At 36.9% G+C, this 25,460-nt stretch overlaps 1 protein-coding gene across 1 annotated transcript in view; it reads left to right on the top strand.

The window, feature by feature from the left end:
* The first annotated feature begins 6 nt into the window (after positions 1–6).
* The window catches only part of SLC12A2 (solute carrier family 12 (sodium/potassium/chloride transporter), member 2), a 104,816-nt gene continuing 79,362 nt past the window's right edge, over positions 7–25,460 (top strand). The window contains exon 1 of the mRNA XM_011942097.1: positions 7–426. Coding sequence (XP_011797487.1) covers positions 322–426 — 105 coding nt within the window. The 5' untranslated portion in view covers positions 7–321. The remainder of the gene's footprint in view (positions 427–25,460) is intronic.

The raw sequence follows: 25,460 nt of genomic DNA on the forward strand, positions 1-25,460 counted from the left end.
GGGGCGGGGGCCAAGCAGACCCCAGCGGACGGGGAAGGCAGCGGCGAGAGCGGGCCGGCTAAAGGCAGCGAGGAAGCCAAGGGCCGCTTCCGCGTGAACTTCGTGGACCCGGCTGCCTCCTCGTCGGCTGAAGACAGCCTGTCGGATGCTGCCGGGGTCGGTGGCGACGGGCCCAACGTGAGCTTCCAGAACGGCGGGGACACGGTGCTGAGCGAGGGCAGCAGCCTGCACTCCGGCGGCGGCGGCAGTGGGCACCACCAGCACTACTATTATGATACCCACACCAACACCTACTACCTGCGCACCTTCGGCCACAACACCATGGACGCTGTGCCCAGGATCGATCACTACCGGCACACAGCCGCGCAGCTGGGCGAGAAGCTGCTCCGGCCTAGCCTGGCGGAGCTCCACGACGAGCTGGAAAAGGTGAGCTCGCCCGGCCCTCCCTTCTTCCCCAGCCCCTGGTGCATGCCGACCGCGGGATGTGGCTGCAGACTCTTCCCGAGTTGAGGTGGCAGGAGTAGACACGCACGACTTGCTGGCATCTCTGGATTCAGCTGTCAAGGGTGGAATTGCCGAGGAATGTAACTTAATCTCTTAAAAAGTTTGTAGCGGGTTTGGCTAGTTAAGTGATACTGGAGGGCTGCTTTTAACAACCTTCCCCATCCAGTTAGGTATCTCGTGTGCACTTTCTTTCCCACCCACGCTTAACAGTCACCACCCCTCTGAATGACAGTTGTGTTTGTGGGCCCTTGAGAAGAGCATGTGCAGGAGGTTTAGGTGAGGACCTCTCTCGGAAGAGGTTGGAGAGCATCTACCATCTGTGTCGTTTTAAAAGATTGTGTTGTGTGGCTTACGTACGCCTATTAGGGATCCCAAGAGTGGGAATGTTGGTATTGGAAGGAAAATCTTAACAGAGTGTGTTTATGGTCTATGAGTTATTAAAGCTCAATTCTTGCAATCTTGAATATGCAAAGGATCATAGAAGTCTTAAATCTTGGGACACTCTGTTCCTGATAATGGCATAACTCTTTTTGTTTTTGTTTTTTTTTTTGGCAATGAAAACGTTTTGGGAGAGGTGTATATTTAAAAAAATTAGGGAGAGGGGTGAGTCTTTAAAGAAAAAAGGGAAACGGGAGAATTGGTTTTTCTGTAGAAGATGACCAGGAAGACCTTTGGGGTCTTTACAATAAGCAGTTACACTTTGTAAACAGAAAACCATCCCCATAAACGCATTGATTTTTGTAATTCTGTTTTTTTATGGTCACATAAGACTTATTTCTTCAGTGTTCAATATCATTGTTTTGAGATAACATTTATGCTTTTGAAATTTCATTAATGTTTAACTTTTTTATGAGCCGGAATTACTTGAAGTCTTCCTTTACAAGTGTGTAATGACTGCATTGATGGAATTTTGTAAATGCCAGAGGATAGTACCACATAGGTTGAAATGATCACAGTGAGGAAAAGTTTAAATCCAGTATGTGATTTCTTTTGGATATGATTATTTGATCTCATACAGTGATTTCATACAAGACTGTACTTGTCCCAGTGTTTGATAATGTAACATTCACACAGAGGTAATTACAGAGGTCCCAACTCTTACAGCTTATTGATTGTTTAAAAGCCTGAGATCATTTAGCTTTAGATAATACTATTCTTGTTCCATTGTGGTATTTTATCATAATCAGAAGCAAAACAATGTCTAAAACATTTTTTATTCATACTTCTGTAGTTTCTATCAAGTCTATTTTTTCTTTCCAAAACTCAAAAATCATTGTAGACAAAAGTAGATATGAAGCTGGAAATTTTCCTTTTCTTAGGAAGTATTTACTAATGAAAATATTATACAGATATATTTTAGATTTATTTTACCAAAGCCAAGTAGTTGAGCAGTAAAGTGATCTGTATTTACCCATAAGTTTTAGAAAGACATCCAGTTGAAAGGTATATATCTTGAGCATATATGCTTCCTATGAAAGTTTTTGCTATTTTGAATTAAATTCTCTCAATAACAAAGCACTTCAAGTTCTGCAAAACTTTAGATTTGTGTGTCTTTGTGTTCTTTGCTTGGCTTTTTGGTTCAAAGTGTCTAAAAAACAACACCTGTATTGTTGGTTTACGGCAGTTGAAGAAATCACCCAACCTCTCAGCTTCAGCTTTTCAGGGTTATTATGAAGATTAGAAAAAAAGTGCAATAAAAATGACCATGTTCAGTGCCTGGAAAATAATAGCTAGTTGTTATTTCCCTCTTATATTGGCCCTTCAGAAGACTCTAGGATCTCAATTTTAGATTCTCTTAATTCTTATGTTATTAGATGAATATAGTATATAAAATGTTACGTTCAGTTTCATTTATGCAGCAGGTAGTTTAATTCTTTATAGTTTTTTACCTTCTGCTACTCATAACCTTTATGGCCACTGTTTTCTTGGCTTAACTAATAACTACATGTTGAAGGTAATTTTGGTTAGAATTTTAGCGGATGGATGAAAGAAATGGGTGTTGAGTAGTACAATCATGACTCTACACCACTGTCGAAAGAGGGGCAGACAGTAGGGGTGATAACAAGTTGGCTGGATTCCCAGAAGTTGTCCCTTACTCTGTCTACATTGACTTCCACCTCTCTAACACCTCTAATGCTTCTAGCCTTCAGTGTATTATAATATTCAGAATTTTTGTAACACCTAATTCTAGCAGTCGGTTGATTGACATATACTCTACTTTGGTCTAATAAGTGCGTAATTATCTACCATGGGACTAACTCTGTGTTGGGAACTGTAGAAGAACAAAAGAAGTAAAAGACTTCAGAAACTTGTTAGGGAAAAGGACTAGATTGTCTTTCCTCCAGTTGAATTCCTTTGATTATCCATCACTGACTTTAAAAGTATTTCGTCTGGATGTCCAACTGTAGGGGAATAGATAAATATCCTTGGTGCATCTTGCTATATTGTATAGCCATTCTGGGACCAGTAGGTATGAGTTCTCCATTTATTAAATAGTTATTGGGGAAGGGGGTATCTTAGATGTTGACAACATGGTTGTGACACTGTGGGATTACACGGTGATTAGCAAACCAGTTACTGCTTCTGCCTAGACAGACATTAACAAAATAGTTGGACAAATAACATAGTTAATAACTGTTTTTTAAGTATTATGAAAGAAAAGGATACTTGTAAAGATGTAATAGGACCTAATTTTAATTGGGTTTTGGGAAGGCTTTTTTTTTTTTGAGAAGTATGACATTGAAGCTGAGACCTGAAGGGTAAGTTGATGATTGGGTGGAATGACAGTCCAGAACAAAAGGACAGCGTGCGTGAAGGTAATGGGGTGAGAAAAAGTGGTATATTCACATAACTAAAAGGAGATCAGTGTTTTTCATTATAAATGTAGGGGGACGCTATTGAAGAATTTTGTGTGGGGTAGCCACCTGATCCATTTTGTTTTAACATCTTTAGGCTCTGGGTGGAGAATGGATTGGCAGGGGCAAGAATGGAAGCAAAGAGACTCAAGTGATTACTGTGGTCTGGGTGACAGATAGTAAAGGTTGGTGGCAGAAAGGATTGGATGTGCGGGTGAGATAGAAGCTGACTTCTAGATTTTGAACTTGAGAAACTTAATAGATGTTGGTACCGTTGCTTGAGGTGAGAAACATTGGAGGAGGAATAGATTCAGTGGTTGGGAGAAGTTTGTATTTGAGACTATTCTGTTTGAGTAGCCTGTAAAGACAAGGACAGCTTATTCCAAGAGTCATGGATGAGGCAGTATACACACACACACACACACACACACACACACACACGTATATTTACATATAAAGGTTTAGTTGCTTAAAGTCATGCACTAAATTACTTCGGGAGAGTGGTAGATAAGAGAACAGAAAATAGGGTCTGGCATTGGACTTCGAGGTTGTTTAAAGGTCTGTTAGAGATTGAGGAGCCACTAGCAAAGGACATTAAGGAAGAGCTGCCATACTGTCAAATAGCCTGGAGAGCAGTGTTGGGGGAAACTGAGAGAAAATAGTTTTTAGAAAGGCAGAAACTCTTCAAAGCTGATGCCAGGAATTGATTTAAAAATGTATATATGTACACACACAGAGAGAAAAATCAAAGTATGGATTTTTGGCCCTGCAGGAAGAAATAAAAGGTGGAGGGTAACAAGAAAGTATTTGATGGACATCGTCAACATGTATGATGGAATGCAAGATTGTCAAATGTGGAAAGTGGAGCGGTAGACAATCCATACTAGCTCTTACTGAATTTAAAGCATTATTAAAATTATTTTTTGTTTTTGTTTTTGTTTTACTATTTTGACCAGTAAACCGTAATTTCTAGTATTTTTGTTTTTAAAGGTAGCATTATGGTTGCAGTTGTCCTTGGGCCAAGGCTTTAGAGCCTTTTGCTGGTGGTATGTCAAGGGTTTCTATATGGTTCCTCTATTTTTGCCTTTCTCGTTAACAAGGGGAAAGGTCAAGGGAGCAACTATATTGTCTTTCATGGTGTCACTTTGCTTGTTGGATTTTCATTAACTCCTAAGAAATAGGTCTTATACACATTTTACTCAAGATGAAATGGGCTAATAGAAGAAATTGGCCAGGTGTGGTGGCTCACCCCTGTAATCCCAGCACTTTGGGAGACCAAGGCGGGTGGATCACCTGAGGTCAGAAGTTCAAGACCAGCCTTACCAACATGGTGAAACCGTGTCTCTACTAAAAATACAAAATTAGCCAGGTGTGGTGGCACATGCCTGTAATCCTGGTTATTCAGGAGGCTGAGGCAGGAGAATTGCTTGAACCTGGGAAGTGGAGGTTGCAGTGAGCCAAAATTGTGCCATTGTACTCCAGCCTGGGCAACGAGAGCAAAACTCCATCTCAAAAAAAAAAAAAAGAAAAGAAAAGAAACAAGAAATTGCTTAAGAGCCACTTTTACAGAAAGTACAGCTGGAGGACAGGCACCATGGTAGGTAAGACCCTGTTGTCCCTACTTGGGAAGCTGAGGCAGGAGGATTGCTTGAGCCCAGGAGTTTGAGACTGTAGTGCACTGTGGCCATGCCTGTAAACAGCCACTGCGCTTCAGCATGGGCAACACAGCAAGACCCTGTCTAAAAAAAATAGTAGTACAGCTGGATTTGGACCTCACATCCAGGTTTTTCTGACTTTAAAGCTAGGACATAGAAACAGCAGGTTCTTCTCTTTTTATCTCTTCTATGCCTTAGACCTGTTCTAAGATAACAAAGATGTTGAGGGGGACCCCTTGGGGATTACCACCAACATTTCTCTACCTTGAACTCCTGAGAGTTGAATGATTATATAACTGACAGAAATGAGGAGATGGGATGATGTAAATATTGATTATTATGACTTCTTCACTAGCATCTGTATATGTCTTTTTTTCATCTTCATACAGAGAATATGCACGTAATAAAGATTTGTTCATGGGATGTACAAATCAGGTGAGCAGTTCCTGTCCCTTAATAAGGACTTTAAGTAAAACACTAAATAATTATAGTATCTCTTCTAACCATGAGCTGCTTCTCTCAGTGGGCTGTGTTGATGCCTAGTCAAGAAATTTCACACACTGTTAATCATTTCAGTGTATAGCTTTAGTCCTTGAAAATCAACCTGGAGGAACAAGAATGTGTCTCTTGAGGGTGAGGGGAAGAGTAGGGTAGTGTCCAGAACTGGGTAAAGGTGGGACCCTGATAAGAAATATTTACATGTGGCAAAGTCTAATTTGGCTGATTTCACAGTTTTGCCAGGGGCTTTACCCTACTAAACCCATGCCACTTGCCACTGAAGTCAAGCTTACTCATAATACTATATGCGTTCCCCCAGGTGTACACTGACTAAAGTAGTTCTACAATGCGGTGAACAGGTAAAATTGCAGCTACTGCTTTGTTAAATAGTAGAATTTAAGAAAATAGCTTTTAATTTTTAGCATAAAGATTTCCTGGGTAGAAGGACAGATAAATTTTGGGATTTAAAATGTAGCAAAAATCAGTACACTGCTAAATTAATATCTTCTCTGTGTGTATTTATGTTCATACATTTTAAAATCCTGTGAGACTAGAATTTAAAGGACCAAAATAGAGTTTCTTGGTTCTTATGTGTGGAGTGTGTTTGCTTTCATTGATTTTCCATTATGTTACATATATATATATGTATATATATATATGTGTATATATATATATATTTGGGAAGTCTATAGTATAGTTCCATGCTGAAGTGAAATAAATGTGAACCCAGTTATTCAACAAATCCTTATTGAACATCAACGGCAACACTGTTCTAAATGCTGAGGATATAGCAGTGAACAAAACGAAGTCATAGGACTTTCGTTCTAGCGGTAGGAGACAATAAACAAACAAAATTAAAGCAGGGCTAGGAAAATTAAAGGTGGCTAAATGATGGCTGGGTGGTACTGTTTTAGCATTGTTAGGGAAGACCTCTGATATGTGAGCAGGCTCTAGAAAGGGGTGACCCCCATGCAGATACCAGGGAAAGGACACTCTAAGGCAGAGGCATGGCAGATACCAAGACTTTGAGATGGGAGTGTGCTTGGTGTGATTGAGAGACAGGGAGGTCAGCAAGACCAAATCGATGAGGCAGAGTGTGATAGAGAAAGTCAGGGTGTAGTGAGGACCAAATAGTGTAGAACCTTGCAGATCATGATAAAGACTTAGGATTTTACTCTGAGTGATTTAGGGGAAGGCATTGTAGGGTTTTGAGCACAGATTTGACATGATCTGACTTACGTTTTCAAAATACCACTCTGATTGTTGTGTAGAGAATATACTGTAAGGGAGCAAGAGTAGAAGGCAGGAAACCAGTTAGAAGCCTACTGCAGTGGTTCCGTTAAGATGATAATGACTTTTACTAAGGTGGTAGTGATTGATACAATGAGGTGTTCAGATGCTGGATGTGTTTCAAGGGTAGAATTGTTGGGATTTGCTGATGTTTTGGATGAGGGGATGTATGAACAGAGTAAACCAGGGTTTTCCCCCTGTTTAGAATGGAGTTGATATTAATGGAGAAGTCTGTGGGAAGGGCAGGTTTGGGAGATGGACTCAAGATAAGGTTTCATTCTACAAATTAGTTCTCCAATGAGGCACACAGGTAAAATCGCAGCTACTGGTTTGTTAAATAGTAGAACTTCAGAAAACAGCTTTTAATTTTTTTAGCATAAAAGTGTGCTTTTGTTCTTCAGGTAAAACCATGAAAACTAGTAGTGTTTCAAATACTGTACGAAGGAATGGGGAATTAGTGGGTTGATTCCACAAAGTGAAAGCCCACTGAGGTTGAGCAACAAGGAAAATTACTTAAAATACTGAAGTTAAAAACATATTAGTGGTGTCTCATTTAAACCGTGAAAGCTTCTGTCTGCTGAGGGCCTCCTTTGTCTTTTTCCATTTTCACTAGGATCTCTACCAATGCTAGCTTAAAGCTATTATGAAAAACTTGGAGCTGATAGAGAACTTGGGGGTTTCTAGTTGGAAGAAGGAGGAAAGCCAAAAAGCAAAAATAGCTTAGTGGAATGTTGACTCTCAGCAGAAGCTAATTATGGCTAGTACATTGGTAGTATCATTGGACTCAGAAATTTCTCTGCCTTAATTTTTTAAAAATATTCTGTGCTTTGGCCGGGCGCGGTGGCTCACGCCTGTAATCCCAGCACTTTAGGAGGCTGAGGTGGGTGGATCACGAGATCAGGAGATGGAGACCATCCTGGCTAACACGGTGAAACCCCGTCTCTACTAAAAATATAAAAAAACCAGCCAGGCGAGGTGACGGACGCCTGTAGTCGCAGCTACTCCGGAGGCTGAGGCAGGAGAATGGCATGAACCTGGGAGGCGGAGCTTGCAGTGAGATCCTGCCAGTGCACTCCAGTCTGGGAGACACAGGGAGACTCCGTCTCAAAAAAAAAAAAAAAATGCTGTGCTTTTTCTGAATAGTGACAAATTAGATACTCATCTAGGTTCAGAATTCTGGAAACCTGTGGGATAGTTCTTTGTTGGGTCAGTGTGAATTAGTTCTTCCATCAATTTGGTTTCAAACAAAATTTGGTATGGTATGCTAGCCATTTTGGAGACTTTTGTAGGGGAGCATAGGTGGTTTGGCAGGGCAGGCTTGAGTATTCCAGTGGGGAAAGACTTAGAGGACCCTAATCATCTGAGACCTGCCCTTCCTACAGACTTCTCCATTAATATCAGCTCCATTCTAAATAAGTATTACCCTGTCCATACATCCCCCATCCAAACTATCAGCAAATCCCAACAATTGTATGTTTGAAACACATCCAGTATCTGAACACCTCTCATTGTATCAATCACTACCCCTTTGGTAAAAGCCCGTTATCATCTTAATGGAACCATTGCAGTAGCTGAGATGAGAGGAAGTGGGGTGATTAAAACTTTTAGCTGCAATTCGAGAATTGAGCTACAGGGCTGAGGACCTCACTCCCAAGTTTTGACTAGCACTCGTTGTGATTATGGCTTTTTACCATTTAAGGTCTTTCTCAGTGCTGTCTGACAGAAATATAATATGAACTACATATGTCGTTTAAAAAAGTGAAGAAGTAGGCAAAATTAATTTATAATATATTTTATTTGACACTGTGTCTAAAACATTCATTGCAGATACAATGAATATTAAAACATTTATAATGAGATATCTCAATTTCTTTTTTATGTACAAAAGTTTGAAACCCTGTGTGTGTTTTTCACATACAGTACAGCACATCTCAGTTCAGACAAACATTTCAATTGTGTTGAAGTAGTAGCTCCCTGTGACCTTTGGTTACTATATTGGACAGTGTAGATGTGAACAGTATTTTGCAGTTTGGTTCTGAGGTCCTATGATTTTCATTTTTCTTCTTGCATATTTAACTGTTCCTGTCAATAGCTTACTTCCTTGAAAGAAATTCGAGTAGCTTCTATCTGACAGAAAAAGCAGAATATTTTATGTAACTCTCATTGCTTTCCAGGTACAAGTTCTTTCCTTCCTTCCTCAGCTAGACTTGTTGAGAGTATTGATTATAATTACTGTCTTTCCTTCCTTACCTTTCACTCAAACTGTTGTAGTGTGGCTTCTCTTTTGTGTAAATAGTTGTTGTTAAAGTCACAAGTGATCTCCATTCTTACCACAAATTTCGGAAAGTCTTTTTTTTCTTTTTTTTTAAGCAGTGTTCGGCTTTCAAGGAGCATTTGGTGTTCTTTTGAAGTCTTTTGGTCACTTCCTTGGCTTCTTAGTTTTCCTTCTGCCTTTCTGGCTCTTTCAGCCTGGCATCCTTTGCAGTCACCTCCCTCTCTAACCTGAACATCCTCAAGGCTTTATTTGGACTTTTCTTCTTCCTTGTTCCTCTTTTTTCTCTCCTTATGCTACATCATCTGTAGTCCAATGACTCCCAAAATTTCGTCTTCTACCCACACTCCTTCTCTGAGTTCTAGGTATCCAATGCTTGCTTGACATTTTTGTTTTAATGTCTCAAAGATAACTCAAGCTCACAAACTTAGTATTTCCTCCCATTCCCTCCAGAAACAAAAGAATCCAGGCCGTCTGCCAGTGTGTGCTTTATCTCTCGGAATGGTACCACTATTCATCATACTGCAAAAGTGAGAAACCTGTGAGTCATCCTTGCCACTTTGCTCTCATTCCCCCATCCAATCACTGAGTGCTGTCAACTTGAATTTCTAAATATTCTTTTCATCTAAGATGCCACCATCCTATTAGGTTGGTGCAAAAGTAATTGCATTTTTTGACATTGAAAGTAATGCCAAAAACCACAATGACTTTTGCACCAACAAAGCTGCAGCAATAGCCTTGTAACTGGACTTCTTATATTCACTATGCTTTCCCATGACTATTGTGCCCAAAACAAAACTGATCGTTGTTGCCCAATGCTCCCTGCATTGTCTGTGTCTGGTTTGCCTCTTCAGTGTTTCACTTCCCCAGTGGCACAATAATTCCTTTGGTTGTGCGGCCTTTGTACATAGTACTCTCCATGGACTCTTCCTCTCCCTTCCACCTTTCCATACACCCACTGTTAACTTTCAGTTTAAGATTTCACTTCAGTCCTTATTTCGAGAGGAGGCCTTCATCCTCCAGTCTAGAACAAACTCATTTTCCCTTAATGGCTTTAGTTAGTGGTAGTATATCTATTAACATGGTTGCTTGAGTATCCTTCAGCTAATTTCAAGCTCCATGAGAAGCTGACTTTGTGATTGATCACCATTATGTCGTTGTTATCTAGTAGTGGCCTGGCACAGTAGATGCTCAATTGATACATACTGAATAATAGGCCTAATTCTTTACATATTAATGTGGTACAAAAGAATCTTACCTACCTTATATTTGTTGTCTAGATTCTCTAAAGGATGTTTGGCAGAGAAATTGCCCTGTTTTGCATATGTGGCATTAAGACCCAAAAGAACTAAATGACCTGACCAAAATCATAGACATGCAGAACTAGCATTGGAAATTGGGGCAGGCATTACTGAGTCTCAGTTGGCATTCATTTCAATATCCTATAGTTTAATACTGCGTAAGCTCTTGTTATTTTGGTGACCTTTTTTTCTTTTTTAAAATACTTATGACAAATGTTTTTATATTCATTGAATATAAAATAGAAAAGATTTAGGCTCCACAGTTCTAGTGTATGGATGTATCTCTTCCTAGTAGAAAAATTTTCAAAAATTAATAAGAAAGTTTCTTATACGTGGAATCTTAGTTTTTTATATTTCCTCTGCCATCCCCTGTCCATATCTTCCAAAAGTATGATATAAATTTTTAAATATAATATGGGTTGTACTTTGCAGTAACTAGTAACTTGTGTCTGTTAATTTTTTTTTTTTTTTTTTTTTTTCTGAGATGGAGTCTCGCTCTGTCGCCCAGGCTGGAGTGCAGTGGCCGGATCTCAGCTCACTGCAAGCTCCGCCTCCCGGGTTCGCACCATTCTCCTGCCTCAGCCTCCCGAGTAGCTGGGACTACAGGCGCCCGCCACCTCGCCTGGCTAATTTTTTTTTTTGTATTTTTAGTAGAGACGGGGTTTCACCGTGTTAGTCAGGATGGTCTCGATCTCCTGACCTCGTGATCCGCCCGTCTCGGCCTCCCAAAGTGCTGGGATTACAGGCTTGAGCCACCGCACCCGGCCTGTTAAATTGAACTTTAAATTAACATCGTGTTAAAAATTCAGTTCTTTGGTTACTTGAGTCACATTTTAGGTACTTAATAACCATATTTGGCTAGTTGTTATCATTGGACAATTGAGATACCAAAGATTTCCATCATCACAGAAGAATAGACAGTGCTGTCAAGGGAGGTGATATCTAAAATTACTTTTTTCCTTCCTTCATTCATTCTTTTCTTTATTCCTTTTCTTCCAGGTTAGTCACAACTAGTTTAAAGTCATCAGAGAATCTAATGTTCTTCTAATTTTGCATAGGATCCTTCCTTAAATAAAGATGTCTAGAACATTAGGTTCTCAATGAAGTGTTTCAGTCAGTGGAATCTGTTTTCTTTGTGAGAGTGGAGATTTGGGCCTGTGAAAATTTAATATTGTATTGTTAGAAATGTTAGTTTCCAAAGCATTCTTAAGTTACATATATGTGTTTGGTCTTCAGTTGTTGGAGTAGGTGGCTTTTTTAGAAGGTCCTGGAGTGACAGTCTCATTTTGCAAGGCTGTGGTTTGCCTTCAAGCTAATACCTGGTAGAGCAGGTCTCTTTATCCTTGTATTTTTCTTTTGGACCAGTGATTCCAAAATTTCTAAAAGAACCACCTGGGGAAAAATGGCCGTTTCCCCTTTCCCAAAGAGTTTGTGTAGTGGTTTGTTTTTATAAGCAGGCAAAGTATGTTTTATTCAACCTCTTAGAGCAAGTTTGACCAACCTGCAGCCTGTGGGCCACATGTGGCCCAGGATGGCTTTGAATGTGACCCAACATACATTTGTAAACTTTCTCAAAACATTATGAAATTTTTTTTGCAATTAAAAAAAAACTCATTAGCTATTATTAATGTTAGTGTATTTTGTGTGGCCCAAGACAATTCTTTCAATATGGCCAAGGGAAGTCAAAAAATTGGATACTCCTGTCTCAGAGTGTTTGTGGTTTTTAGAGTTTTGCTGGTAATGTTAAATAACCTGGTTTGAGAATTGGTGTCCTAGACCATGTTGAGTCTTTGATTACCATATTGAGAGTGCAGAGTCATTTGTTTTCATTGATGTGCTGATTCTCAGTTTTGAAATACCCTGATATAGACAAGTACTATCTATCAAAGTTCTGGCTTTAACTGTTAGATAACTGTGTACTGAATTAAATTAAGTTGTCAATTGTTAAACATCTGATATGTTTCAGGAGTTTTCTGTAGCCTGGGCACAACAACCTTGCAAGGTAGGTAGTTGACAGATGGACAGACTCAGAAGCTAATATCAACTTGTAAGTGGTAAACACTGGCTATTAGGAAAGGTAATAGATATTAATACCTAATTATTTAGTAGCAGACACTGGTTATTAGGAAAGATGAGGTATTAGGAAAAACATCTATGTTTTTACTCGTCAAGTATGAACAAAACATGGTATGTTGCTATTAACAGTCCTATTCAAATGTTGTAGGAATATCAGACATACAAGTACGAAGTGATAAGTTCGAATCCTGATGAGTTATTGTGGAACAGTTGGGTCTAGATATTACCCTCTTTTTTTTTTAATAAAACCTAATGGTTTAGGGCATAACTTATCAGACTTGATATTTTAGAAACTAATGTTATGGTAAATAATTATTGATTCTATAGGAGGATTTTTTCCTTTGAAAATTAAAATGTGAATTTGCTTTTTGTTTATTTAATCACCAATTTGAATCTCATTATTTTGGTTTAAAATGAAACCGTCATGAGAATTGTGTACTCAGAGCATTTGCAAATAAATATTGTAAAGGAGAAATATTTTTTGGCAAAGCTGGTCAGGACATAGCCTCAGTACTAACTTACCTATAAATTTCTAGAGATTTGCCTAAGATTGGGTTTAGAGAAAATATTATACTGCCTCCCCTGTATCAATCCCAATTATCAGGCAGATTTGCTGATCAGAAACAAATTTAAGAACCGGTAATTAAGCAAAATAACCACAATAACAACAAATAGGCGTTCATAATAAATGGCTTTGAGGCATCTTGCAGAAACAGAAGATAAGAAAATAATGAAAAGCAGAAACAAAGTTATCAGAAAATAGCAGTCTGTAATAACCCTTTAGAATAGATGTTAGGACAGGAGCTGAATTTTGATCATTGCAATATCTTCATCTAGCATAATGCTAACAAAATTAACAATGTTTTAAATCTCAATACAAAAAAGAGTCAGTGAACTATACAATTTAGGAAAATTTCAGTCTCAAGCCTTCCTAGAGTATTCAATTGTAAGAGTCTGAGGATTAACCTTTTTCAAAACCAACGCTTTAAAATTTTATTCAAAGAATTTCACTGTACTTCGCTTATTTCAAATGTTTGTTGTTTCATGAGGAAAAGGAAGTAATATAGAAAGTTTGAGAAATGGGAAGGTAACTTAAATACCTCAAACCCTTAACCTTTTTGCATTTGTGTACATTTATAAACTAAAATTTTATATCCTACTCTCCCTATCTAGCATTAAGTAACATTTGTAAACAATCAGTTTCATATACCACCTATAGAATATTCATATAATTATAATACTTTAAAGTATATGTACCATAACTTGCCATTTCATGCTCTTTGTAGACCTTTTAGACCATTTACATTTATTGTGATTTGGTTGTAATTAGGCCTGACATCGTGTTGTTTCCTATTACCTGTTTTTTGTTTCCCAAATTCTTCTTTCCTGCCATTTTTTTGTGCTAAGATTTTTTGGCATTTCATTTAATTCTTCTATTGAATGTCTAGTTATATATCTTTGCATTATTTTTTAGTGGTTACTTTGAATATTGAATTTCTTCAGCTGAAATATAGGAATTTTAAAACACAGTACTTTGTCTTTTCTTAGTGCTCTTGTCATCTAGATGATAAATGTGTTGTATTTGTTGCTTTCAACAGTTACATGGCTTTAAAAAACAGAGAAGAGAAAAAATATGTATGGTTTTAAAATATTTTCATTTATATTCATTATTTATCAGACTGCTTCCCTTCCTTGGGCACTTCTTTTAATAGAGGACAGTTGGCAACGAGTTCTCTTAGTTTTTGTTTATCTAAACGTGTCTTTATTTTACTGGCGTTTTGAAGGATAGCTTTGCTGGTTATAGACTTCTTAGTTGACAGCTTTCTTCTTTCAGCCTTTTTGGTATGCCATTTCAATGTCTTCTGACCTTTGGTGTTTTTGGTAAGAAGTCAGCAACTCTGTAAGATGTTATTTTTCTCATTGCTTTCCAGATTTTCTCTTTACCTTTGGCTTTCAGCAGTTTGTGCCTCAAGTTTTTCTTTTTGTGTATCTTTTGTTGATTTGTTAAGTTTCTTGAATCTGTAAGTTGATGTTTTTCACTTTTACTCCTTCTGCCACTTCCATTCTGCTATTAAGTTCACCTAGTGAATTTTTCATTTCAAATTTTTTTTTCATGAATTTCTTTAAAAATTTATTCCAGGTCTAGAATTTCTAACTTTTAAAATATAGTTTTCATTTCTCTATTAGATTCTCTGTGTTACTTATTGATATATTTACCTTTGCTTTTGTTTACCTGTTATTACAGCTATTTTTGGAGTCTTTGTCTCCTGAATTTAACATGTGGGCCACATGGAGGTAATTTCTAATGACTGCTTGTTTTTTTTTTTTTTCTCTTGAGTGTGTGTTACATTTTCCTGTTTATTTGGATGTCTAGCAGGTTTTTGGATGGAAACTGGCCATGCAGATACTACATTATATTTGACTTTGGGTTTTGGGGTTGGTTTTTAAAAATGTTCTTCTGAATATTATTGTTGTTAGGTGTTTTTTTTTTTTTTTTTCTAAAAGGCACTTTTTATCTAGGCTCAAACTGCAGACTTTCCACCCCCATCCACTCCCCTCCCTATATAATAACTGATATCTCTGTTCTGTATTTTATGATTTCCAGCTACTTATTTTTAGGTTGGCCCCTTGTGTAATTTGGTGGCTTGCAGAGATTCGGGGGCTTACCCTTGCTATCATTCTACTTTTTCTAAGGCTTTTCACTTAATTTCCAATTCCTCTGTTGACTTTGAGCTCTATTTCCTGATATTTCAAGTTACTAGGACTTTACTCTCAGCCATTTAAGCTATCCACAGTTGAGAAAGGCTCTCAGTTAAAAAGCAGCAAAGTCAGGGATCTGACAAAGTGCAGCTACATGTATCAAGAGTATTTTCTTTCCTGTCTTTGCTTCTTTTTCATTTACTCTGATTTCTTTTCCATCCACATACAGTCATATGTTGCTTGACAACTGGGATACTTTAGAGAAATACATGATTAGGTGATTTTGTCATTATGCATAATGATACAAACCTAGAGAGCATATTCTACTACACACCTAGGCTATATGGTATAGCCTGTTGCTTCTAGGCCAGAAATTCATACAGCATGTTACTGTACATGATTGGAACATAATGATAAGTATTTACATATCCACACATAAAAACCTAAACAGTAAAAATACAACGTAAAAGATAAAATGGTACACCTGTGTAGGATACTTACTATTGAATGGAACTTGCAGGACTAGAAGTTACTCTGAGTGAGTGGTGAGTGAATGTGAAGGCCTAGCACATTACTGTACACTACTATAGACTTATAAACACTGTAAACTTAGGCTACATTAAATTTATTTAAAAATATATTTTTCAATAATAAATTAACCTCAGCTTGTTTTAACTTTTTACTTTATAAACTTTTAGATTGCTTAAAACTTTTTGATGCTTTTGTAATAACATTTGGCTTAAAACACAGACATACTATACAAGTGTACAAGAATATTTTCTTTGTATCCTTATTCTATAAACCTTTTTCTATTTTTTAAAATTTTAGTTTTTTTCTTTTAAACATCTTTTTTTGTTAAAAATGAAGACAAAAGCATACACATTAGCCTAAGCCTATAAAGGTTCAAGATCATCCATATCACTGTCTTTCACCCCACACCTTGTCCCACTGGAACGTCTTCAAGGACCATAACACATGGAGCTGTCATTTCTTACAATAACAGTATATATTCCTTCTTCTAGAATACCTCCTGAAGGATCTGCCTGAGGCTGTTTTACAGTTATTATTTTTTTTAAGTAAGTAGAAGTAAGCTCTAAAACAATGATAAAAATTGTACGTACATAAATCGGTAACATATTTATTATTGTTATCAAGTGTTATATACTAAGAACAATTATATCTGCTATGCTTTTATATTACTGTCAGCTTAGTAGGTTTGTTTACTCCAGCATCACCATAGACGCGTGAGAAATGCATTGCACTATGCTCTTGCAGTGGCTACCACATCAGTAGGAGAGGAATGTTTTAGCTCCATTATAATCTTATGGGACTATTGTATATGCAGTTCATTGTTGACAGAAACGTCCTTATGCAGCACTCAAGGGGATTTAACTCTTGGCATTTCTACTTAATAGTTTGTGGGACCTCTATGAAAAGGACTTCACCTCTGACCCTCAGTTTCCTTATATAAAAAATGGGAAAGGTGATAGAGCTAGAGTATCCTAATCTGAAATGCTCCAAAATCTAAAACTTTTTGAGTGCTTACATGGTGCACAAAGGAACTGCACATTGGAGCATTTTGGATTAGGGATGCTGAACTCCAGTAGGTGTAATGCAAATATTCCAAAATCTGAAAATATCTGAAATATGAAACACTTCTGGTCCCATGCAAAAAGGACAAGGGATACTCAACCAGTATTCATAGTGAGAAGTATCATAAATTCCTGTGAGAAATACATGAAAAATCAAGTGTATCTTATCTATCCAGGTGTATACTAAAATGTAGTTTTTAATTACATGGTTTTTCATACATACTGCTTTTCCAGTGTTTTACCCATTTATGATGCTACTAGACATGTACTTCTCTGTCTTCTTATCAACTTTTGGTTCATCTTTAAAATAGTTTGAAATATAAATTACACAGTTATTAATTGATACTGGAAGGTATAAGTTTTCTGGTAACTCTAATTAAAATGTTTTCAAGCTTTTACTTTATTGACATTAGCAAGTTGTGTGGGATTTGAAGCAATGCTATTTCTAATGCATTTTGTTGTAACTCAGTCTTGAATGGTTAGTAAAGAACATGATGGGCTAGGTAGAGGACTGAATTCTTTGTAATCAGCAGTTCTGACTTGGTTCATTGTAAAGTCACATGGTCACACCATCCACTTTTATCTGTGGCACTTGAGTTTTGAGCTTTGCATTAATACCACTGGATATTAATAGCGCATTGTTAACTAGAGGAGATTGGATTCCTGTAAAACAATACTTTGTTTTGAAAGAGTAGTCTGTATGGGGAGCATTACACTGAATACACCAATCACCGACAGCACGGATAGGAAATGTTGGTAGCTTTGGGATGATATAATTGGCCAGTACTTGATTAAAACAAAAATTGTTAGAACAATTGTTAGAATAAACCCAGCCACTTTGGGGTCGAAATTTGCATATGTATGCACATATTTTTAGTTGCTAAATCAGCTATGATTCATGATAGTAATTTAACACTTTGACTTACTTTAGTATTAAGCAGATGCTGTTAAACCATGTAAGAAATTTTGATCTTTAAAGTATCTTTAATAACATTTTAATTCAGAAGTTTGTAGGGTGTAAATAAATAGCATTTTTTGGTGGACTTTAACATTTTTGAAATATAATTTTGGGTTTATTTAAATCAACAATAAGCTACTTGCCAAGACAGTAATACATTTTTGTATGTTAACAGTGCCCTAAAATAAAGATCACCACTCTGCTGGCTGTCATTAACCATTATTTAATTTGCTGAAATAATGCTGAGCGCTAAAGTTTTGTTTCTGTTCTCAGATTAGGCAATCTCGTATTAACCCTAGACATTCCTTTTGTAAAGTGTGTATCAGTGCCACTAAGGCAAATAGGAAAGAGTTTATCATTTATTAAATCGTTAGTGTCAGAGAAGTTGTGAAACATTTCTAGTACTGTGACCATTGGTCATTAAATCCACGTTCTTGTGCTATATACCCTGTTGCCTTGGCAGATGGTATAGGTGATAAATCCTTTAACACCACCATGCGGAATGGTGATTTCATATTTGTATGCGAAAGTCCTTTTTTTTAAAAGTCTTTTAGAGGTAATCTTAAACTTTGCCACTATCAAATTATAAGAAGCTATGTAGTAGTGTCTAGATTAGTAATGTTTTACGGTATTTATTTTTATGTATTTTTTTCAACATCCAGTTTTAAGCTCACAGTATGGGCAGTTGCAATAGTAGATTGCTTATTTGTTTATAATAACAGCTAAAATTCATTGAGCGCTAACTCTGTTGTCAGGCAGTGTACTAAACATTTAACACATTTTCTCAATGTTTTAAAAGTATTTTTTATTGTGGAATCTAAAAAGAACATAAAATATAAATGTATAACATAAGTTATCAAATGAACATCTATGTAGTCACCACCCAGATCAAAAAATAGAATGTTGCTGGCATCCTAGAAATTCTGTGTGCACCCTCTTCTAATTCCTCCACAAAATAGCCACTGCCCTGACTTATGGTGATCACTTCTTTGGGTATTGGTGTTACTGTTTTTTTAATGATTTTTGTCACCTTTATGTATTCCTGAAGACTATTAGTCTAGTTTTTCCTGCTTTAAAAATTTATGTAAATGGAATCGTATAGCATATTTTCAATCTGACATCTTTTGTTCACTCTTAGTTTGTGACACTCATTTATTTATACTGTGTCTTTTTGTGATTCACTCTTTTTTTTTTTCTTGTTTTGAGACAGTCTCACTCTGTTGCCCAGGCTGGAGTGCTGTGGTGTGACCACGGCTCAGTGCAGCCTCAACCTCCTGGGCTCAAGTGATCCTCTGGCCTCAGCCTCCCAAGTTGCTGGGACTCCAGGCACGTGCCACCATGCCTGGCTAACTGTTGTTTTTTTTTTTTGTATTTATTGAAATGGGGTTTTGCCTTGTTGCCCAAGCTGGTATTGAACTCCTGAGCTCAAACAATCCACCAGTCTTGGCCTCCCGAAGTGCTGGGATTACAGGCATGAGCCACTGTGGCCACTCCGCAATTCATTCAATTGCTATTTATCTTCGATTGGATGAATATACTACAATTTCTTTATTCTACAGTTAAGGATGTTTGTGATGTTTCTAGTTTTTGGCAATTTTAAACAGTGCTGATATAAACGTTTTTATACAAGTATCTTGCTTCATAGAAGTATTGTATATCTCTAAGGATATGCTGAGGAGTAGAATTGCTGGGATAAAGGTATGCATTTTTTCAACTTGAAAATTGCCCAAGCTTTTCTTTCAAAATTGTTTTAACAGTTTGTATTCTCACCAGGAACATAGGAGAGTTTTTGTGTTCTATACAATTACTGTATTTTCTCACTTCGTCTTCTCAGACAGTATTGAGTGGATAATATCCCCATTTCGCATATGTTGGAACTGAGAACCAGAGGGATTAAATAACTTGCCAAAGCACACATTGCTAGTGAGTAGCAGAGCTGGGATTTGAGCCTATCTCTGACTTGAGAACAGACACTCATTTCACTCTACTATTTCAGGACATTATTTGGAAAACAGATTCCTCATGAAAGCTCAATATTCATTTACCGTATCTTTGATAAAAATGACAGGAAAGATCTGTGCTGTTGTGGACCTTCCATTTTAATACTTACTGAGGGAATGCATAGATTACAAAACACCAAGTACATATAAAAGATAACTACAGAGTATGATATGTGTCACAAAGGAAATAAACGGGACTAAGAAGAAATAATATGTTAGGTGTTTTGGGAAGGAGAAGGCTGCCTTTAAACTAAGACCTAAAGGATGAGAAAGAGGCAGCCATCTTCAAAGTGCATTTAACAGGCAGAGGGAAAGGCAAACCAAAAGTCCCTCAGGAGAGAATACTTTAAAACCAGTATTTCAGCAAAAGAACATTATATCAAATTAAGTATTTTAGTTAGAACCCTCAATTACCTAACTTAAAAGATAAGAGTTTGGTGGGGTATTATGAAATTCAAGGAAAATTAAATAGGAAAGTGGTCTATGGAAAAATATAGGAATGTCACTTCTATGACAGACTAATATTTGCCTTTTCTTTAATCATGTCAAAAGGTACTATGTGTGGTAACAACATATTTATGACAGATCAAAAGAATTCCTTGGGATAACACTATTTTTCAAGGCTTCGTGAAAAAGCCATGGATGCACAGGTAAACCCAGGGGTCCAGAGGTTGCAGTGGGAAAATATCTAGGGGAAGAAAGAACCTAGTTTGACCTGGAACATTGATTAAAAGGAGATGCTAGCTCGAGCTGCTAATGGGGTTTGTTTAATTGGAAAAACATCCTAGATAATGTAGAAACCGAATGATTGGCCTATTTTACCTACCATCTCTACCAGAATAGCCTCCAAATAAACTTCCAAAGTTAAATAACACAAAACTCTCTCTAGTACACAATTTCATACTTAAAACATTTGAATCTGGGTGCGGTGGCTTATACCTGTAATCCCAGCACTTTGGGAGACCCAGGTGGGCGGATCACTTGAGGTCAGGAAAGTTTGAGACCAGCCAGGCCAACATGGTGAAACCTGTCTCTACTAAAAATACAAAATAAACTGGACGTGGTGGCAGGTGCCTGTAATCCCAGCTACTTGGGAGGCTGAGGCAGGAGAATCACTTGAACCCAGGAGGCAGAGGTTGCAGTGAGCCAAGATTGCGCCATTGCACTCTAGCCTGGGTGACAGAGCAAGACTCCATCTCAAAAAAAAAAATGTTTGCTTTCTCAGATGGATTTTCTGGACACTATAGCAATTCTTCTTTAAAGGTAGTCTTGTACAGCTGTTTGTAACAATCCTGTATAGCAGTTTCATAGATGCTGCATACCCTGGGAGATATTTCTACAAAGTACAGAATTTTAAAAATCTCCTCTGGAGCTATCCAGTGCAGAACTTCTGCTGTCCTTTTTATGAGGACCATGTTAGAAGCCCTTAGCTTCTGCAGAGTTGGGAACAAAGGAATGAGGGAAATAGATACCTAAAAATAGATACCTAAAATAGTTTACCTTGAATCATTATAATATGTGGAATTCTATCGTTTGGAAAATGGACTTAAGTGTTTTCAATGAAACCATCAGGAATTTAAAACTAGATCCAAAAAGAAAAATTATTTCCCTCTCCATTTTGACAGAAGTCACTGTTTATAGTACATTGAGAAGTTCTTTTTATCTTTTGGTGAGGATTAGAGTAGTAAATGTAATGAAACATCCTAAGTGGTAAGATCAGTGTTTTATATCCAGGGCTGAAACTCACAAAAGAGGACTGAACCTAAGCCATCACTTATGACTTAACACATATACATGACATTTAAAGCTATGAGTCTGGTATGATAACCATAGAAAATAACAGCATGAGCAAGGGAGAGGGGTATAGGACCAAGTGCTAAAGGAACTCCTACCACTTAATTGCTGGGTAGAAGAGTGTGTTGTTTCAAGGAAGGGAGTGGCTAACAGTGTCAGATGCCACTGTAGGAGTTCAGTGAGACAGGGACTGAAAAATATACATTAGATTTAGCAGCCGAGAAGTCATTGGATGTCTTAACAAAACAATTTTGGTGTTGTGGTGAGGGGAAGCCAGGTTGGCTTGCATTTAAGAATGTGCTGCACTATTAGAAACTTTGGCTAGAGTCAGAGTGCAGTAAAAAGTTAACTGTGATTAAAGGAGAGGGAATGATCAAGTTGAGGTGGAAATTTGAATATACTAGGGAGAGAAGAGATCATCCATAGTGTAAAAATTATCCTTTTCTCTACATCCTGCAAAGAAGTAATGACCATGGAGACCAGAGTTTCCATCTTTTTTTTTGTATTTTCCACATACTCAGAAAAGTGTTCAGCTTTCTATGTTTTCTGTTTTTCTTTTCGTCTGTTTGTATAGCTTCTTTACCTAGTAGCTTTTTATCCCTGGCTCCTCTCCTAGGTTCCAGTCATACATTTTTTAACTGCTAGATAGGACTCTAATTGTCCCATAGCTCCTCAAATTCAACATGTTCAACTGAATCTTTTCCTTTTTGATTACTGAGGGCCTAAATATCTGGATCTTCCATTGTTTCCTTTATCTCTTCCTTTCTTCCCCCTGTTTTTCTCTCTCCTACCAGTCCCTGCTGGGAGACTTCAAATATTCATAATGCTACTTTTTGAAAGATTATTTTCTGGAATAGTACTAAATTTGGACAGCTTCGTTTAATATAACATTACCCATAAAATCATTTATGTTGCCAATTTCTACTGTTTATCCATTAATGTGGAATATACAGTAAAAACCAAAAATCTATCATTTCTGTGAAAATGGCAGGTGGAGTGAAGATTTTTATGTACCTTTGTATCAGTATCATTTATAGTTCATAATTGCACGCTTGGACCTCCTTGATTATACAGTTTTTATACTTTTTAAATTAAATTTTTTTTTTTTTTTTGTGGGCCAAATACCATACCTGCTAATTCTCTTATTTCTCTGAAACGAATTTAAAGAAACAAAAGATGTATCTTCCACTTTGGTTTCCTGGTATTTCAGGAAATTAATATAATTATTAACCCAATTTTACTATATTTAAGTCTACTAATTGAACTACAAATAAAAACAGTTATTTGCTTTAGACTTTTGAATTGTATTTTAGAGATAACTAAAACACTTTCAAAAATAGATCTGCCAGAAGATGATAGGTAAGATACATTTTTTATTTTGTGTGGACATACCTTTATTTTAAAATAAAATACTGGAAAATTTTACTTTGTTCTTATAACATAGTTGTGTGTAGTATGATGGAAAGCTGGTTGCAAAATTATTGCTAGCTCTTCAACTTTGAGTTGGAATTCTGGTAAACACCCACAGCAAAAATTTTTGGATGCCTGCATACTTTTGCATTGTTAAAAAGACACCCACATGAAATCTTAGCCTTGGAAAAATTAGCATACTAAGTACATACAGCTTTAGTTTTCTTTTAACGTAGATGGGAAGAGAGATGCCTTTTTTGTGTATATTATAGACATTATATTTTCTTGTAATACTTGGAGGTTATGTATTTTAAAGTCTACTTTCATTAAAAAACTGAAGAGCACTATGTATTCTATGGTGAAAGCTAAGGAAGTCCTCTTTAAAGTTCGTTGAATTAACTGGCAGACTTCCTTTTTCTGACTTTATTTGAATAATTGAACAGTTGAATCATCGATCCCTATTCAGAGTCATTTCTTATTATTTGGGATTGTCCCTGACTGTGCTGCCGGAAACACATTAAATAGTTGTAGAAGTACAGCTGAGGTGGGTTGTTACTGTGATTGAGCTCCACAGGCACCTAGTCATATTTTTTTTCTTTTACTGTTTATGCATACTTCTTATTTTTTAATTATACTTTAAGTTCTGGGATACATGTGCAGAATGTGCAGTTTTGTTACATAGGTATACCTGTGCCATGGTGGTTTGCTTCACCCATCAACCCATCACCTACATTAGGCATTTCTCCTAATGCTATCCCTCCCCTACCCCTCCACCCCCCGATAGGCCCCAGTGTGTGATGTTCCCCTCCCTGTGTCCATGTGTTCTCATTGTTCATCTCCCACTTATGAGTGAGAACATGCAGTGTTTGGTTTTCTGTTCTTGTGATAGTTTGCTGAGAATGATGGTTTCCAGCTTCATTCATGTCCCTGCAAAGGACAGAAACCAACCCTGTTTACGGCTGCCTAGTATTCTATGGTGTATATGTGCCACATTTTCTTTATCCAGTCTATCATTGATGGAAATTTGGGTTGGATCCAAGACTTTGCTGCAGTAAACACACATGTGCATGTGTCTTTATAGTGGAATGATTTATAATCCTTTAAGTATATCCCCAGTAATGGGATTGCTGGGTCAAATGGTCTCTGGTTCTAGATCCTGGAGGAATCGCCATACTGTCTTCCACAATGGTTGAACTAATTTACACTTTCACCAACAGTGTAATTTCTCCACGTCCTCTTCAGAATCTGTTGTTTCCTGACTTTTTAATGATCACCATTCTAACTGGTGTGAGATGGTATCTCATTGTGGTTTTGATTTACATTTCTCTAATGACCAATGATGATGAACATTTTTTTCATATGTTTGTTGGCTGGTTTATGCATACTTCTAACAACTTCAACTTTAACCATTACTGGTTTCTAGATTCATACCAGCAAGCAGAAGAATAATAGGCATCTTCATTTTAAGTAGGAAGAGGGCTAACAATAGGCAGGCGTATTTGCTGAAATGGGAAGTGACAGTTTGCAGTCTCATACAAAGGAAGAGATGAGAAAAATGACCAGAAGTAGTCACTTCAAGAATTATATTGTGATCCAGCAATTCCACTCCTAGGTATATGCTCAAGATAAATGAGAACATATTTTCACCCAAAAACTTTAGACAGCTGTTCTTGGCGGCATTATTCATAATAGCCAAAAAGTAGAACCAGCCCAAATGTCCAACTGATTAATTAAAAAAAAAAAGGTATATCCATACTATGGAATATTATCTGGCAATAAAAAGGAGTGAAGTACTAATACATGTTATAACGTGAATGAACCCTGAAAACATGCTAAGTGAAAGAAGCCACACATAAAGCCCACATATTGTGTGAGTCCCTTTATATGAAATGTCAGAATAGGCAAATTCATAGAGACAGAAAATGGTTGGTGATTGGCAGGGGCTGAAGGAAGGGGAAATTGAGGTATTTCTTTTTGGGGTGATAAAAATATTCCAAAGTTTATTGTAGTGATGCTGGGAATAAGAGTACAACTTTGTAGATACACTAAAAATGATTAACTTGTACACTTTAAACTAGTGAATTGTGTGATATTTGAGTTATATCTCAATAAAGCTTAATAAAGTTTAAAAACAATTGCAAATTTGGGGTAATTTTAAATTTTTATGGGGTTGGTTCCATTTTCCGTAAGCCTGGGGGCATCCTTTTTATAGTATAGTAAAATAATCATAGGTTGATAATAGTTATGAAACTGTGTGCTATAAGGAAAATATTTAATGTCTTTTAGGATCTCTTTTGAAAAATGTATGAACTACTGTCATAAATGTTTAACATTAAACTTCATATTTGAATTCCTGGTTATCTTAAAATAAAATAACTCATTTTCCATGTATTTCACATAGCTAAAGTTATAGCTATGTCAATTAATGAAAACATGAGGATTAATTAAAAATTTAATTATTTTTCTCACCATTACAAAGCCTAGTTAAAATAATTTTCAAAAAATGTGCTTAATTTTTAAGTCTCTAATCCATCTTGAATTAATCTTCGTATAAG

Source organism: Colobus angolensis, unplaced genomic scaffold (assembly GCF_000951035.1).
Source record: "Colobus angolensis palliatus isolate OR3802 unplaced genomic scaffold, Cang.pa_1.0 Scaffold206, whole genome shotgun sequence".
In the NCBI taxonomy this organism is placed as follows: Eukaryota; Metazoa; Chordata; class Mammalia; order Primates; family Cercopithecidae; genus Colobus; species Colobus angolensis.